This window comes from Meles meles, chromosome 12, assembly GCF_922984935.1.
Source record: "Meles meles chromosome 12, mMelMel3.1 paternal haplotype, whole genome shotgun sequence".
Taxonomy (NCBI): domain Eukaryota; kingdom Metazoa; phylum Chordata; class Mammalia; order Carnivora; family Mustelidae; genus Meles; species Meles meles.
The window spans coordinates 25,745,202-25,762,909 of NC_060077.1; the positions used below are offsets into that span (position 1 = coordinate 25,745,202).

At 59.1% G+C, this 17,708-nt stretch overlaps 1 protein-coding gene across 2 annotated transcripts; it reads right to left on the reverse strand.

Annotated features, from left to right (window-relative positions):
• Window positions 1-439: 439 nt before the first annotated feature.
• LIF (LIF interleukin 6 family cytokine) lies at window positions 440-17,708 on the reverse strand. Of its 2 annotated transcripts, none has more exons than XM_046024017.1 (4): window positions 17,029-17,708; window positions 6,674-6,797; window positions 4,734-4,912; window positions 440-4,002 (listed from the first exon to the last, which is right to left on the reverse strand). In XM_046024017.1, exons 2-4 carry the CDS (start codon window positions 6,690-6,692, stop codon window positions 3,592-3,594), a joined length of 609 nt encoding a protein of 202 aa, XP_045879973.1. In that variant the 5' UTR covers window positions 6,693-6,797; window positions 17,029-17,708; the 3' UTR covers window positions 440-3,591. The 2 variants fall into 2 exon arrangements, with proteins under 2 accessions (XP_045879973.1, XP_045879974.1); XM_046024018.1 differs by lacking the exon at window positions 17,029-17,708 and adding an exon at window positions 9,084-9,364.

Here is a 17,708-nt window from a genome sequence, read left to right on the forward strand (position 1 = left end):
CTAGATCCCTGGGGTTCCATGCTACAGAAAGAACACGAAATATGGAGCTACGGGATGGCCCAAAACAGTCTGCCAGTGGGACCCAGGCAAGTGGCTTCATTGCTGAGACTGTTTCCCTCTCTGTGAAATAGGGATGATGACTCTTAGAAACTCATGGGGCTACTGTGAGAGGGGAGGGCAGGGGCCTTTCTGGGTGGCACTCCACGATCTGGAACCCCAGCCATCTTGTTCCACCTGTGCCTGTTCTGCCCACCCCACCTACCCATGCCAGCATCCTTGCCCAGTGGAGGTGCCCCCTCCAACAACCCCCTGCCCTTTGTCGAGCAGAACTCCACTAGACTGGGTGTCCAAGACAGAGAAAGTCCCAGCCCCTCCCGCCCCTGTCTCCCCACATCAGTACAGTCTGGAGAGCTTGCCAAGAGCAGATTCTTTATTAATTTCTCTTTTTTCTTAAAAAAAAAAAGTATTCCTTCAGTATAAAAAATAAATATTTTAAATATGACATTGAATAAATAAAAATAATCTGTCAGTATGAAACATTCCCACAGGGTACATTCATCAAAGAGGAATTTGTCCCTCAAGGCCAAGTCCTATCCAGTAGAAAGGAAGGAGAGAAACAGAGGGACCAAATGGGGCTAGCAGTGTGGACGGGAGAGATGCCCAGGTACTGAGATCGAGGTCAAGGGTGGGGGTGACCCGAAAAGTGGGGACATCTGTACCATCTGAAGGGAAATTCTCACTTGATTCTGGCCTCCAACCCCACAGGCAGGTGGGGCTGGGCTCCTTGTGAAGAGGGGGCAGGGGGCATCCCCAAGGAGGAGGCAAGAAGAGGGGGGAGGAGAGACAAAGAAACCGGTGGTGCTTTTTTTGCTTAAAATGTTTTTTTAAATATATAAAAGTTCCCAATACTCCTTTCTCCATCAATTGCCAAATGATTTGTCCTACCCCCTCCTCTGCTGACAGACTGTCCCTCCTCCCTGGTCTTGACCCAGGATGCAGGTGTGGGTCAATACCAGCAGATGAAAAATGAGGAAAAGTACAGCTTCCTGCCCTGCAAAGCATTTTCCGCACAAAGGCTCCATAATTCCGGGCTGCTGTGCAAAGCGGTCTGCTGGATTGGTTCGAGAAAGGGTGTTAGGGATGGGGACTGAGAAGCAGAGCCAGTGATGGGGGTGGGGGAGGAAGAGGGCAGAGGCCGTGGGAGCGAGGCAGAGAGGTGGTGTTGGGCCCAGGGAAAGAGATTCCCTGGGTCCTTGAGCCTCATACCCTGCCCGGGTGGTGGGCTCGCACGATAGTTGGTATACTTGAGGGGACGGGATGCTGGAAGACCCAGCTGGCCCCAAGCCTTCTGTGTCAGGTTCACCAAGGGAGCAAAGTGCTGGGAGGAGGTAGGAGGCGAAGACACCGGATGAGGGTGAGTGTGACCCAGATTAGGACAGCCTCAGAAAACCTGTGGCTGCCATGGTCTCCTCTGCCACCTGCCACAAAACCACCTTGCCCCCCACCCTGCCCCCACCCGGCCGGCTGCCCACCCGCCCCCCTGCCCCCAGGGTAAAGTGCTCAGGGAATACAGAGAGGTGCAAAGTGAGTGCAAAGTACCATAATAGCATTGGCTGAACCGCTAGGACCGCCACCCGCTCAGGGTTTGAGAAGAAGCCAGAATGTTCCTCTTAGCAGCTGCCCCAGCTCGGCACCCCCTCCCTTGCTCCCAGACTAGAGGGCGTTTCTCCACTTGCCTGGCCCCAGCACAAAGGAAAGGATCGGGTTCCCTGCCTGGGAGCCCAGACATGGGTGGGGGCGTGGGGGGAGGTGGGGCAGGAGGGACCACAGCTTCCTGGTCGTGGGCCCAGGGCCTCCCTATCCTCCTCTCCAGAGCAGGGAGCTACTCCCTGCACTGCTCCAGCTTCCCAGAGGTCCAGCCAGGCCCTCTGGCCCTTTGTGGGTGTTTGGCCCACCCGAGCAGGAGCTTCCCCACCGTGTGCAAGCATGCTGGATGCTGGCTCAGGACGGTTCCAGAGCCCCTCGCTGGTCTTGAGACAGCATGGGAACAAAGAAACAGCAGCAGAGCGGGCCGCCAGGAGACTGCCTTACCCAGGGTTCCCGGGCACCCTCTCAGCCGCGAATGTTACCCTTCACAGCACAATTCCAGAAAACACAGCGTTGAGTGAGCCCCCTGGAGCCAAGCAAGATGGCGGCCCCAGGAGAAGGCCCCCAGGCCATCACTCTACAAGCCCGCCCAGCCTGCCGCAAAGCCAGGATCTTGATATCCCCAAATCAGGCCACAGTTGGGATGGGGTATGGAGGCAGGTCCCTTGTCCCCCACCCAGGTGACCAGTTCTCTCTGATCCTGACCCTCTTCTGAGCTTCACCCGTAAGGCTTTTTCTACTTGTAACATCTTTGACTTCTGGACCAGTCCCTGCGAAGGCTGGGCTCTGGCTCTTCTATGAGACATCGTATTATTTCTGTTGAGTAGGAAGCAGGGAAAGGGAAACTAACTTTGCCATTTAAAGCACCAATAAGTTAATATAAATAGGGCATCATAATAAATAGACAATCGTGCTGGGTCAGACACACAGCACTCTTGGCTCTCAGGCTTCACTGAGACCCTGACCTCAAGTTCTGCTGTCCCCTTGTTCTAGGAACCAGAGATGGCCTCTAGTCCCCATCAAGTACCTTTGTGTGACCTCACGGGACCTCCAAGGGTCCCGGATGTGAGCTGCCACCCTGAACTACCCAGTTCTTCCCATCCCTTCCCATCCCTTACAGACCCTGGCCCAGAAGGAAGACTCTGGGTGCCCTCGGAACCTCTTCACCTAACTTTGCCACCTACCCACCTCCCCAAACCCCACCTCCAGGTCCAACCACCAGATCCTGGCCATCCCAGGCTTCAAGAAAGACTGCAGGGAAGGAGAACCTGCCAAGGCTCTCAGGACCTCTCTACCTTTCCAAGCCTGAAGGTAGCCTCTCAGCCTCCCTAGAGGCCTGAATCCCAGTGAGCTCATTCTGGAACTTTCTGTTTCACAGTCCAGTCTCTAGGCCTGAGCTCTCCGATCATGCTCAAGAGAAGGAATATCTTAAACCAGAACTCCCCTTTCTCTCTTCCACTCACTATACTTGTAGGGGCCCAAGGAGTCCTCTGGATCCCTGCTCCTCTGGCCTGCCTGAGTCCAGGCAAACCTTCCAAAGCCTACGGAAGGGCCAGCAAAGGCACTGATGGTGGTAATTCTGTGGGGCTGACCCCTGCCGTCAGGCCCCACAGTCAGAGTCACCATGGACAACTTGTGCAGTTTTCTCACAAAGCCCCTAGCCAAGTGGGCCAAGTGGGGACAGAGGTCCAGCCCACAATCCCCTCACCAGCCCGACACGCTGGTGCCTGGTCGCAGTCTCCCAGAGGAAGGGTCCTTCTCCTAATTGGCGCTGCTCGGCTTTATCACAGCCCACCCTAATGGGAGTGGACTGGCCAGGAACCCTCGGGGGTCTGCCAGCAGCCCCCACTTGGGCCTGGCGATGCTCTGGGCCCTGGCCACAGTCTGAGAGCCGCCTGAGCCTTGGATCTCAGGGTGCTCCCTGCAGGCTTCAAGACCTTCCGTCTAGAAGGCCTGGGCCACCACGGCAATGACCTGCTTATACTTCCCCAGGAGCTGACAGCCCAACTTCTTCTTCTGGAAGACGTCCTTCCCCGAGGTGTCAGGGCCATAGGCCACGTCCACGTGGGCCACGTGGTACTTGTTACACAGGCGGCAGAGCACATTGCTGAGGAGGCCCCGCAGGATGTCCGCCGTGGCGTTCAGCTTGCTGTGAAGGCTGAGGGCGTTGGGATTGAGGACCTTCTGGTCCCGGGTGATGTTGCCCAGGGAGGCGCCAAGGTACGCGATGATACGGTAGAGTTCCACGAGCCGCGTCTTCTCCGTGCCGTTGGCGTGGAATGGCGGGAAGTCCGTCACATTGGGGCCACACAGCTTCTCCAGGTTGTTGGGGAACGGCTCCCCCTGGGCCGTGTACTGAAGAGCAGAAAGGGAGAGGAGAGGTGACGTTGGGGGTGGTCAGGGTTGAGGGTTCCAGCCATACCGCCAAGCCTCTGGGCAAGCTCTTGGGTCTGTTTCCTGCCTCTGGCATAGAGACCCAGTTACTCGCCCTCTAGGCATCTCAGGAGCACCGTGAGAGCCCAGAGTAATCAATGGTGTGAACGCACGTGGTGAAGCATCAAGGGACTCTCGTCCTCACTCAAGATCGTATGGGCCAGAAAGGAAAACACCCCGTCTCACCTCCTGTGGGTGTGCCACACACACTTGCCCTTTCACCCACCATACGCGCCTTCTTCCTGGGCGGCTTTGCACCCCAGACACCCACAGCCCACTTTCTCTCCCAACAGCAGCATCTCCCCGGTCACCCCACTTCCTCTCTGTCCCTCATTGGCCTCCTGCTCCACGTGGTGGAGGAATGCCTAGACCAGCAGTGCCCAGCCTCCCGCTTCTCCCCTCAGCTCTGCCCAGACCCAACTGGGCACCTTGGAAAAGTGGCTTCCAGTCTGAGCCTGGGCTGGGGGAGGGTCACCCCACACACACCGGAAGCTGTGGGAAGGTGGGGGGTTGTTGTTGAACCAAGCCCCTTCCCCATTCTCTCCTGCCAACTCCAAACTCACTCTCTTTCCAGGCCAGCCCCACCAGCCCAGGTCTGTGGAGCAACACCTCCCCCCTCCCTCCTTCCTCGGGACCTGGAAGGGGGGACTTACATAGAGGATAAAGAGAGCATTGGCACTGCCATTGAGCTGAGCCAGTTGGTTCCTGATCTGGTTCATGAGGTTGCTGTGACATGGGTGGCGGGTGGCGCAGGTGGCGTTGACTGGGGTGATGGGAAGGGGGCTCCCTGCTCCGTGTTTCCAGTGCAGAACCAGCAGCAGGGGCACAACTCCTAGGAACATGCAGGAAGGAGCCATGAGCAGGGTGGCTGGGGGTGAGCAAGGGGGCTCGGGGCAGAAGATACACCTCACCTCCCCAGGGACACCGATGTCCCCATCCCACCTCCAGCTCTATCTTCCCCGGGCTGCTTCTAGTTTTCATCGTCTCACTGCATCTGATTCTGTCTGCTTCCCTCTCTCCAGATCTTTATCTCTGCTTCTCTCCACTCCCTTGTTTTTCCCTTCTCTCTCTCCTGAGAGGAGGAAGGGGGTAGGACATGAGCTGTTCCCACCTGCTGGGAGCTGGGTCCAGGGTGACAGGAACCATCCAGTCCTTTCTCTCAGGAAGGCAAAAAGCCCCTGAGGCTTCCTGCCCCCTCTGGCTGGAAGACACCATGCCCCAGGTCCAGCGGGTCTCAAGGGACAGAGAGGTCCCTATCTTCCCACCTCACAGGATGGTCCAGATTCTTGTGCATTGCTTCATGCCTACTGGTCCTTTGCAGGCATTAGCTCCCAGATCAGGCTCCCATGGGAACCCGGGGTGTGGGGGTGCGGATCTTCTGTGGAAGATCTCTTCTCCCTCCCAAACCTGTCACTTGATTATGCTGGGCGTTTGTCTCCAAAAATTCTGCCACCCTCCCCCATCTCTTCCATTTCTCTTCTCCCATTGGGGGAGAAGACGCTCAGCTCCACCCCAATTCTGCAATTCTGCCCCCCCTCTAGCCCCAAATCATCATTCAGAACTTCCTGTCCCCCAGACCTACATGCCACCCCCCTCTTGTCTACCACTTGCCCCAGGCGCCAGGTTAGGACTAGGAGAATCCTGGGGTCCTGCAGGCTCTCAGAGCCTTGGTGAGGGAGAGGAAATGGTGCAACCAGAAAAGAGAAAAGGGAAAAGGTCGCAGGCAGCCAGGTGGGCGGGGGAGGAAGGAAAGTGAAAGGTGACAGGAGAGCTGGGAGCTGTCGGGGCCTGTTCTGGGTCGCCCCTCCCCCCAGGGAGCCTGCTTTACTCTCCCCGGGGTTCCCTCCCAGGGGCCTCTCCCAGTGGCCCAGCAGCAGGAGCTAGGGGCAGCAGACCAGTGAGGCTGGAGAACCGGTGAGGCTGGGGTGAAGGGGGGCGCTGGAGCATTGGGATCTCCCCCGCTGGGGCAGTGGCAGCCTCAATTTCACCTCTTCTGGGTCCCCTGTTCCTCCCAGCATCCCCAGGCAGCGCTGAGACCCCGGGATGGTTGGGGGCCCCCCACAGCCCCTGCTCACCTAGCAAAGACCACAGCCTTCCAGGCACTAGCAGATGGAGGCGGCACCTGCTTCCGTCCCGGCAGGAGTTTGCAAGCTGCTCGGAGGCCGGTGCCCCTCCCTGGGAGCAGCCCGGGACGCCGTTGGAAAAGAGAAAGCGGAAAGACGGAAAGAAAGAAAGAAAGAAAGAAGGGAGGGTAAATCGGGAGAAAGCAGAGTGGGAAGAGCAGACGGGAGAGTGGCAGGAGAGAGGAGGAGGAGGAGGAGGAGGAGCAGGAGGAAGGCTGCAGCGGCCCCCTCCCTTGCCAGCCAACCTGCCGGCCCCCGGACGGGCTGGGCGCGCGGTGCCGGGACCATGTGCCTGCGCTCGCTCCCAGCCGCCACCCAGCGCCTCCAGCGGCCCGGACCGGCTGCACCGGTGCCCCAAGTGTCCGTGTGTCTTCGGAAAGTGGGTGTCCCGCTCGCGATCGCCAAGTGCCCCAAGTTGCCGCAGCACCCTCGGTGGGGCGCGGAAGCCGGCGCGGGGCGGGTGGATTTACCTGCCGCCAAGACCTTCATTATGGGCTGGACTCCAGAGGGCCTTGGAGGAGACCTTAGATGCCTGCCGGCAGTTTTCAGAGGTTCATGCTCAACGGGGAATTTGCCTGATTTATATACTGGAGCCTGTGTTGTAAGACAGAGAGAGAAACAGCTATATTTAGCAGGGATCCCCGTCCAGGAAGTTGAGGTGCATCATAGGAAATTATGAATGGAAGAAAGTGAGAGTGGGGGGGGCACTGAAGGGGGAGGGTGGAGAGAGCAGACTTTTTTCCTCTTCTAAGAATTTGATTGATAAAATTATAATGAACGCTTCAACAAAACACCCTGTGGTTTTCCTGAGTGACTTGCCCTAGGAGTTCTTTGAAGTTGGGGAGTGCGAGGAGGGTCCCGAGGCTCCAGTCATCAGGGTCCCCGGGGCTGCAGGTGCTCCAGACAGCCCTGACTCACCTGAGTTTGGGGAGGTGGCTTGACACTAGGCAAGCAGATGGAGGCTGGCCCCTGTGGCCCCGTGATCAAGGGATTTTGGGGGCAGTGGGGAGGAGGCAGTCTGGGGCTTGGCTGAGAAGGAGGCTCCAGGAAGAGGGGCTGGGGCCCTGCTTGGACTTTGGACCGTAATAAAGCAGAACTGGAGTTCTGTGGGCACCTCAGACGTAGCCTCCTCCAACCTGCCCATTGCTACTGGGGCCAAGTGGGGCTTCGAAGGGCACAGGTTGCCCAGAGTCCCATGGGGTCAGACCTCCTGACCACCACCAGCAAGCCTCCATTGCTGACCACAGATACCTGTGAGGCTGGGGAGAGGGCTGGGAAGATAGGGGAGCGGGGAGGTTGCGGTGACTCAGTTCTTGGGGGACAGCCTAAGGAGGAGCTTCTGGGAAGGTGTTGTGTGTCGGGGGTTTACCTAAACTCTTTGTGGTCCAATCTCCCCCTTCAGGGAGCATTTTCATTCTGGAGGGACACCTGGAGCAGAGACCCAGGGAGGCTTAGCGGATCAGACCCAGGTTTTTTCCTCAGGATGCTGAGGGCCTGACTGGGGAGAAGAGAAATAGCTTGCCCCCGCCCCCCTGTCTTGGAAGCCCCCTTGGGCTCAGAGAATAATGGTGACCCCCCAAAAAGGTGTTTCTAGAGTCTGTAAGGCAGGGTCACAAACAAATTCTGGTGTCTATCATGACCAATTAGATTCATAAACATGTGAGGACAGGCAGGAAGGAATGGTGGGGACTAGGACAAAATGAGCACGGGACTCCTCCCTACAGAAGGCATTTCTAAAAAATAACGTGAAGAAGTGCTGGCCAGAGAACACTATCTGGCACCGTACTGTCTCCCCAATTTGCCAGGGGCACCCTCTGTCCCAGGATATGTCCCATTCCCCTGGGGAGCTCACCCCAGTCCTCCGGCCTGACTCTAACCAGGAAACAAGGCAGAAGAGTAGGTTTCCCAAGGCAGGGAGACCCACCACCTTTCTCGGGCCCCTGCTCAACCCCTCACCCATCCTCCATGCATGCTCCCAGCTCCCGCCTCTTGCCACATCCCAGACCTGCCCAGCCACGCGTTCTTCCCTCATCGTGCCAGGACGAGCCCTCGTGCCTGCTGTGGTCCCCCTTCCCCCACACACAGTCTGCCCTATCCAGGCTCACTTCCCCCATGCTCTCCCAGCAGGACATGGGATGTGGGGTGATAAACCTGCCCATCCCAGCTGGCACTTCCCGGCAGGGAGGAGGCTGGTAGAGTCCAGACTGGCTCTCCTTCCTCCCCCCTTCCCCTCCTTGTCTCTTCCTTGGAAGGCCCTAGAAGACCCCTCCTGGCACTTGCCCCTTCCATACACCTACTATGGGGTCTGCATACACCCCCAGGAGGCCCACCTACCCTGGTCAGGCTCAGGCAACCCCACGGCACAAGACATCCCAGCTTACTTCCCTCCCCTGACAAAAAAATCCCCCCACTCCTCTCCTCTCCCATGTGAGGGCCTGACACAAACACGGAGCACGTGAACATGAATGCTGGGCCAGCCTCCAGTCCTACCGCCACACCTCCCAGTCCCCTGTCACCTGACTCAGCCTGGTGCTTCTGCTGTGGACCCCAAATCCAGGACCCCACTGTGGCCCCCTCTATGGGTCCCCTTGTTCCCCACCTGAGACACTCTCTAGGCGCCCTGATTCTCCTGGAGGCTGCCAGCCCTTCCCACCATTCTCCTGCCCCCGTCTCTCCCCTCCAGCCTTCAGAGTAGACTTCCAGGTCCTTGTACTGCCTTCCGGCTCCCTAGATCCCACGCCAGCCCTACAGTCCACCCCCAGTCGCCATGTAATCTCGGCCCCACCCCACAGGAAACAGGAAGTGGGGGGAGAGTCTAAAAGTCACTTAATTCCCTCCCCGATTGGCCGCCCCATGCCTCAGTTTCCCCTCTCATGGTACCTGACTTGGTCCGTGCTCCCCAAGAGCTGTGGGCCCCTCGGCACCCTAGGCCCGGCCTCCCTTTCCTGCCCATGTCCAGGCACCACCTGCTCTGGGCCTCTGAGGGGAAGCTCGGGCAGGGTCTTGGAGCCGCCAGGCCGAGAGCTGCCTGCAACGTGGCCTTGGTCCCCAGGAATCGGCTGCCCAGACCGCACTCCAGGCCGGCTCTGGTCTCCCGGAGTTTGTTTTCTTCCCTCCCTCTCTATGAGCTCGCGGGTGTGTGTGTGTGTGTGTGTGTGTGTGTGTGTTCCCCTCGGCTTCCTCACGGAAGGCAATCCTCCCTTTTTGGCTGCATGCTCCCGGGGTCGTGACCCCAGGCCCCACCCTGGAGTGGCAGCCCCAGCTCGGCCCCTTCCAGCTGTGACTTCATCTCCAGCCTGTCCCGCTCCTGCACACAGGGCCTGCTGGGGATCTGACCCGCCTCAGGGTGAGGGGGACCATCAGGGTCCATATGGGGCCCTTCTTGCGCGGAGGCAGGGCCCTGCCAGGTCAGGGCCCCGGGGTGCTGTCTCCAGGTGGCTGTGCCCTACTTTGCTCATCTCCCCTCTCCAGGAAGTAAGCCCACGTGTCGGCCTTGCCAGGGCCCCCAGGGTCTCTTTCTGTCCTATGCACTCTGCCATAGGCGCCCACCCCCTCCTCCTTTTCTCCAGCTTCTCGCCCGCCATGCATTCGCCCTTCCTAGAAGATCACAGGTGTTTTATTTTTCAGATGGGGAAACTGAGGCTTGGAGCAGTGAAGCCCACTCGCCCAGGGCCATGCAGAGGCACTAGAGTGGGGTCTGGAACCCACGCCTCCAGCTTGCAGGCCGAGTTGAGACCGCAAGCACCTCCAGCTCCGAGAGGAGCAAAGGCTCATGAAGAGCACACAGGCTGCTTCTTCCAGGATGTCTCCCCTGCCCACAGCCCAGACCAGCTTGAGTCTGCCTGGTCCTGCCTCTCTCCTCTCAAGTGGAGACAAGTCTTCTTCCTCACTCCTGGAGGGCTTGGATGGGGTCTGAGCCTCATTTGTACTCTTGACATGACCTGGCTCAGGGTTACACCAGAGGTGATGCTAAGTACTTTTTAAAAGCATTTCACAATTTCCAAAAGCCATCTGGGCCAAATGTCTCGTGGAGAGACCCTGTGGAGCTCTCTGGTCTGAAACGTGAACTTTGGCCTCAGTCAGCACGTTGGAGATTTGGTCTTACCAGCTCTGAGCGGGGGAATTTGGGGGAAGTGAGCAGATCCTGGCCTCATTTTCTCCATCTATGAAATGGGAACAATGGCACCTATGCTGTGGGTTGACCGTGAGGTGTCGGGGCTCTTCGCAGTTCTGGGCACTCCACAAGCTCTAGACAAGTCAGCATTTATTCTTACCAGGTGAAGAACCTCACCTCATGGGAAGAAGGGGCTTTTGTCCCCATTTTAGAAATGAGGACACTGGGCACACTCTGGAGCTGAAGAGGGAAAGCTGACAGGAACTGTATCCCCTCTCCTGATGGATAACGAGGAAGGACAGCCTTATAGGCTCCAGCTTCTTCAGGGGCACCCCAGACAGATAAGACAGGTCCTGTGGGGGGATGGCATGACACCATTCGCTCTCCTCATGTCCCATCCTGGCCCCTGACTCCCCCTCCCCTCCTTACCCCAGGCCTGAGTTGAGGACAGCATCTGACCCAGGGCTCACCGCCCCCAGGAGCTGATTCACCCCCAGGCCCCATCTGAGAAGGAAGGAGACATAGCTCAGCTCAAAGGGGCTTGAATCACCAGCCGCCCCCTGCGGAGCCCCAGGGGGGGGATGCGGGGGCGGGGGCCAGCCCCCTGCCTGCCTGTCTGTCTCTTTCCTGGGCCTCAGGGGCACTCAGGGGAGAGCGCAGCCCGAGGCAGTGGCCATCGGCTGGGGGGTGGCTGGGAGGTACCCTCACAGTCAGGCATCCTGTGTGGGCAGTCAGTAGTACTTACTCACCAGGTAAGCAGCTCTCTGGGCATCGGGGAATTCCCCAAGACCAGTGACCCAGAAATGGAGTGCTCTGGGCAAGCCCCACTGCCCAGACCAGCCCCCACTCCTTCCTTCACCATACCCTCCCCTGTGCCCAGCGGAGATCTCAGTTCTCTGAAAACTCAACGGGCAGCTGCTCCTAGGCTCCGGCAACCCAGCCCCTGCCTGGTCTCGATTTTCCCACCTGGGAAATGAGCACAGGGGAGTCAGATGGGCCCGGGGAGGGAGTTGGAGGTCAGAGGCTGTGGTCCAGGACTAGGGCCGTTGAGGGGCGGCCAGAGTTGGCAGGAACAGCTCAGGAATTCTGGCACAGCCCCGGCAGTTGGGAGTCCTGTCCAGGAAGGCAAAAACACCTCATTATTTGACACTTGAGCAATGAAAGTGTCACTACGCCTGTGGTCCCAGCCTGCACCCTGCAGCACCACGAAAACATCGTGGACTTTCCTGTGGCCCCTGGTGCCGCTTTGCAAGTCAGCCATGGGCCAGCCAGGAGTAGCCTGGGCGCAGAGCATGTGGGTAAAGGTGCAGCTCAGAACCAGGAGAACCCGGATTCGAATCCTGCCCATACCACTTACCAGCTGTGTGACCTGGGTCCACCGGGCCCCTCTCTCAGAGCCTTGATTTCCCCTCTGGAAGTGGGGAACGCTGTGTGTGGTGCTGTCATGAGGGATGTTCAGTGGGAAACACAGACAATGTGCTTAACACACGGTGGTCATTCTAGCCAGAGATCTGAGTGGTCCCAGGAGGGGCTCAAACCCCAGCTTGAGTCAGGGCCCTGGGTCTGAGAGGCCAGGGAGGACTCCTGGGTCCTCTCAGTCCACAGAGCACAGTGTGGGTCCTGGGGGGACAGACAGCCTTTCAGAACCTTAGCAGGGGAGTAATACTTCCGCCTCAGGGTCCTGGAGAACCCAGCTGTCTTTGAGACTCTAGAGGCCCGGGTTCTGGGCTTATAGTCTCCTCTTTCTCACCCTCACCCCATCAAATCTCTGGCAGGCACCAGCTACGCCCCTCAGGGCCAAGCATGGGCCAGAAGCCATCCTGGCCTGCCGCCAGCTGCCCCCATCATTACCCGGACATTTCCCGACTGGTTCTGCGTCAGGAATCACCCCCCTGGAGGTGAATCAGAGTGACTGCATTTTTTCTTCAATTCTGATAGAAATTGCAAGGGAAGCAGCAGCCCACAGAGCGCTGATCACATCACTGGCAAGGTCAGAAGCCAGCCTTCGAGGCCCACGCTGTTACACGAAGCCTGCTTCTGCACTGGGCTCTGCCCTCAGCATTTCCACCTTGAAGATGGGCTGCTCTCCTCTCTCATCCTTCATCAGCACAGTCTCTGAGCACCTTGACCTCCTCCTCTAGGCTCTCCCGCTAGCCCGAGACCGGAGCAGGCGGGATGGAGAGAGCAATGTTTTCACGCTCCGGGTTTCAGAAGCCGGCCACTTAGCAGCTCATGGATTCAATTCAGAGGGCTGCCGCCAGCACTTTCAAAAAGGAAATGGAAGAGCAAAATCACGGGGCATCGCCCAGAGTGAGGGCAAGTGCTGCTCCACAAACTTTTTTTTTTTTTCCGTTGTCTCTATGTGTCAGCGGCCGCATCACCCTCCGGGTCGCAAGGTGCGATGTGTTTCTAACTGCGGGTCGCGGTCAAAAACGTTTGTAAGCCACCGGTATCGATGATGAAAGCCTGGCCCTGAGGGGCTGAGGAGTGACTTGCTCAAGGTCACTCAGCGGTTGACAGCATGGGACTCAGGACTTCCATGCCGTCCTGCTGTCCCCAGTTCAGGATCAGGCAGGAGGTGCTGCGGGCGGGGCGGGGCGGCTGCTCCTGGTTTGGGGCGGAGGCCTTTCATCACCCAATGTGGGACAAAGGCCCTGGGGGGGGGGGCAGCCCCTCACTGTCCACTCCCTTCCGCAGCCTCAGACCCCCAACTCCCCGCCCCACCCTGCCCCACCTGGGTGGAGTGAGGATAGTCACGGGTCTTTCCTCACTCCTCCACGGGAACCCTTCATCCTCGCCTCGGGTGGCAGCAGGAGGAAGTGGCCACTGTGTGCCCCGCCTCCTTCCAGGGTAGCCTGCCACCTGGGGACTGAGTCTGTCTGGGAGCACCTGCGGGGCATCCCATGGGTCTGTCCGTCTAGGTCTGAACGAGCATTCACACATGAACGTACGTGTGTGGTGGGGGCCTGTGTGTGTTGCCCCGTCCGTGCTGGGCTGTGTCTGACCCTGTGGGCATGCACACGTGTGTCTGTGCTGGTCTGATCCCTTGTGGGAGACAGCTGGGGCATACACATCTCTGGCTGACTTTGTGGCCCTCTTTGTGATTGTGTGGCTGTGTGAGTGACTGTGAATGTGAATCCTGCACGAGCATGGGTCTAACTTGGTGTCTGTGTGAGTCTGCGTGGCCGGGGGGGTTTCTGGGCACAAGTGGTGAGGCATGACCCCTGCCCAGGTGAAGTGTGTGTGTGTGTGCGCGCGTGTGTGTGTCCCGAGTGTGCCTCCAAAATCCCTACCCCTCACCCTCCAGCTCCCACCCCTGGGAACCGTGTGGCAGCTTCACGTCACGGGGGCCACCAGCAGCTGGTTTCCTCCCCACCCCGCCCCAGGCCCCCCTGCCCTGGCCACCCTGACTCTTGGCGCAGGGACAAAGCTGATGTCAGAGCTGAGCTGACAGCTTCCTTCTCCCACTGGATTTTCCAAAAGAGAGAGACCACAGCTCCGCTCCTATTAAATAATCGTGGGGTGAGGGAGGTGGCGGCGGGGGGGGGGGGGGGGGGAGGATGTTTCACTCAATGATTTCCTGAACTCAGAGGCAATAAACAGAACAGGAAGCAGCCCCGGGGACCCACTCAGCCTGAAACTGGCCAGCCAGAGGTGGGGCCCAGCCTTCCTCCAGAGTCAAGCTCACTGGAGCCACCCCGACCCGACCCCAGAGATGATGTCAGGGAGGCAGGCAGGCCCTCTCTCCAAACTGTCCCTCAGTGCCTGTAGGGACTGAGGAAATGTTCTGAGGACGGTGGGTGGGAGGTGATAAGATGGATAGAGTAGAGCGGGCCCCTCCCAGTGGGTGGGGAGGATGGAGGGAACGAGGTCCAGCCAGAGTTGGACCATTCTCTTTCCTGGGAAGAGAAGAAAGGGGGAACTCCTTGAAGTCAGGGGAGGGACAGGACCAGGTAGGGGAGCAGCTCGTGGGGAGCAGGGAAGACAAGGCCAGGCATCCCCCTGCCTCCCTCAGCCAACCTAGAAAAGATGACTGTCTCCCACAAACCCTGCAACTTTGGGCCACTCCAGCCCTGCTTCTCGCCCTTTCTGAGGCACACTGCAAATCCCAAAGGCCATCAGGGGGCTCTCTCCCACCCATGTCCCCCAAAACAAACCATTACAAAGTGCTGCCTGGGGCCCCCTAGTATCTCCAGTCCTAGCCCCCACCTCCAAGGGAAGCATTTAAATCCTGGTTCACAGACTTGGAAACTGAGGCTCAGAGAGTTGAAGGTTTGCCAGAGGTCACACAGGGTGTGACAGAGCCAGGTCTCTCCCCCATGTTCCCCACATCCCTACAGGGTCCCTATAATAGAAGCCAGGATGGGCAGAGCTCTCTGGCAACAGGGGGCACGGGGTCCCCAGGATCTTCCCCCGGGAGCCCCTCCTTCTGCTTGGGCCGGCCACCCAGCTGCTTATCAGCCACAGGACTCCATGACACAATCCTGCTCTGATCTCCTGCCCAGTGGGGCCCCTTCCACCCCCGCCCCACCCTTGGACCCCATTTCCGCTTCCTCCGTTTCGGGGTGGGACCGGGCCTGCCCCAGGATCACAGTGGACTGTCTGGAGAGCCGGTATGCCTGCCAGTCACTCAGCAGCCAGGAGCTCCCATGTCCACTGTGGTCAGCGGGTAGCCAGCAGGAGACCCTCACAGAGGGAGGAAAGTGGCCTGCAGTTCCCCATCCTTAGAGCCCCTTCTGAGAGCCCACTTACCTCCCAAGACCACTGTGGCCTCTCCTGGCCTCCGGGTCCCCACTTGTAAAGAGACTATGTAAGGAAGATGAGCTTGGGGAGGGGGTGTAAGTGTGGAGCCACACTTACAAGCTGTGGCCCTCAGACAGGGGGCCTTGTCGCTCAGACATCTACAAAATGGGACTCGATGTCATCAGCCCACAAAGGGAGCGACACCCTCTGGAGGATGCGCTGGAGTTACTGATACTAACCTAGCTGTTAAGATTTCACAGATGGGACGCAGAGAAGGGAAGTTGCTTTTCCAAGGCCACAGGCCACAAGCAAATTAGTGGCCTGTTCCCCAACAGCATGTGGGCGGTCTGCCTCACTTGGGACTCCCAGATGTGGGGGAGGGTCAAGAACCCCAAGTTTTAGTGCCCATTTGTTGTGAGAATTCCAGAAAGAAGCTTTTTGGCGTCTCGGTTTCTCCAGCTGTAAAACGGGTCTAGAGAAGGCCACCAGCCTCCAAGGATCTAGAAAAGGCTTTTTGAGGTGTGGACTTTGGGGTCTGGTCATGGAGGAGAGGGAAATCCTTCCCAGGGGCCCTGGAAAGCCGCGCCCAGCGAGGTTGAGGGCTAAAGGTCCGGCTCCCGGGCCGCGTTCTCCTACTCCCGGCTGCTTAAGTCGGCTCCAAGCCGCGGGCTGCAGCGCCCCCCACCGTCCAGACAGCGGCAGCCGCCTTGGCAACAACACCACCGAGCACCAGGCTGGCGTGGCTCCGCCGGTGCCTCCCCCAGGGCTGGGCAGGGCGGGATTTGGGGATTGAGGAAGTGGGCGGGGATGCCCGAGGCTCTGAATGGAGGGTAGGCTGAGGCCATTGGCCCAGGCAGAGGAAGAAGGCACTCGGAGAGGTCCTGGAGGGGCCTCGGCCTGGCCCAGGACCTACCGGGGACAGGGAAGGGGTCAGATCTGAGGACCGGCCGCAAGGGGGCGCCAAGACCGCATTCAGTGGGCCCGGGTGGGGGCGGCGTGCCCCGATCCAGCTGGAAATCTGGAAGGAGGGAGTTGGGGAGATCACCGCCCCTTCCCACCCACTTCAGGCCCCAGGACCACCTAGTTGCCACCTGGGACAGGCCCTGGGTATGTCCCCCAATCCCGGAAGCTTCTCTGCAGTCAGGAACTGCTGATGGCAAGATTGGGGTCCAGCTCCTTCTCGGGTATTTGTGCCAATGAGACCCCTCCTGCGGTGCCAAGCTGCGCACAGACTTCGGTTCTTTTTTCTTTTTTCTTCACCATGGCCTTGGGAGCTGGGGCTTCCACAATCAGGCCCATCTTACAGAGTGATCAGAGTGGTCGAGTCCTGTGCTGGCCCAAGGTCAAGAGTGTAGGGGCCATGACCTTGACTGACCACACACTCCAGAGCCTCCCATGAGGGACTCGACTTCGTTAAAGACCCCTGCCCTTCTCCCCAAAGCAGAAACAGGCAGGGGGTACCCCGTGACCTACCACAGCCCCTTCTAGAGGGACAGGGACCCTCTGCCTGCCACATCTCCATCTGAGGAAAAGCTAGGCTGCCACAGACTCGGAACCCTTTACTGCCCTGGGGTAAAGGAAACTGAGGGTCCCTTGGGAACCCAGGAATCAAGACCAACCCCCATCCCCACCCAGAGAGGCAACCCCTTCGGGATCACGCAATGCCAGGATTCTGGCCTCTCCATCTAGTTCCCTCTCCTCTGCCCGTCCATGATCTTTAACCCCTCAGTGATCCATGACACTTTCACATCTGGTCTGTCCACGTTACCTCACCATCCTTGGTGAGATGGACAAGGAACGTCCTACCACACCCATTACACAGCTGAGAAGACCGAGGCTTGGAGAACCGAGAGGGTCACTAGGTATGTCCCCCAGACATTGGAGGATTTGCCAGTGCTGAGGATAAATTGGGAGGCTGGCAGCTACCCCCCCCCCCACCACCAGCCCTGCCCCATCAGGGAGGCCTACCGTGCTCTGCGCCCGTGCAGGACCCTCTGGAGTCTCGCAGGTGTTTTCTGGGTCTTCAGTAGGACACCATCAACTTCAGGGCCAGGACCCCTCTGCTTCCCTCTCCTGCTGAATCTTCTCTGGAGACAGCTCCTCACACTGCCCCCCACTTGACTTCCCGTCAAGTGCCGGGTGGCCCTGAGGCTCCCCCCACTTCCACCCCACCCCCTGGCGGAAGGGCTGGGTGCAACAGGGGCAGAGAACCCCAGGCTCCTGGCCAGCCTGCGCCTGACAGGTGGGGCAGGGTATTCGGGGTGGCCGAGGGGTAAAGTGAGGCTGGGGGTGGGGAGGGGGCAACCCTGTGCCCAGCACCCCTGCCCAGCACTGCGTGGCAAGGCCGCTGGGACCTGAGTCACAACTGACTGGGCCGCGCCCAGCCTGCCTGGGTGACCCAGGCCAGCATAAGGCGATGACTGAGCAGCCCTCCGCATGACCGGCCGGGGTCGGCCTTAGGTGTTTTGACTCAGACCTGCCACAAGCCGTGTGCACCAGGGCCATGCCCCTTGTCCCCGTCCCCAGGAGAGTCACAGGGCTGTAGCCACCCTTCCCCCCCACAACGGGACACAGGTCCCCCCAAGCCACCCCGCGCTGTCCCGGCACCCACCTCAGAACCCCAGAGTCACCTGTCCCATCTGGTTGGC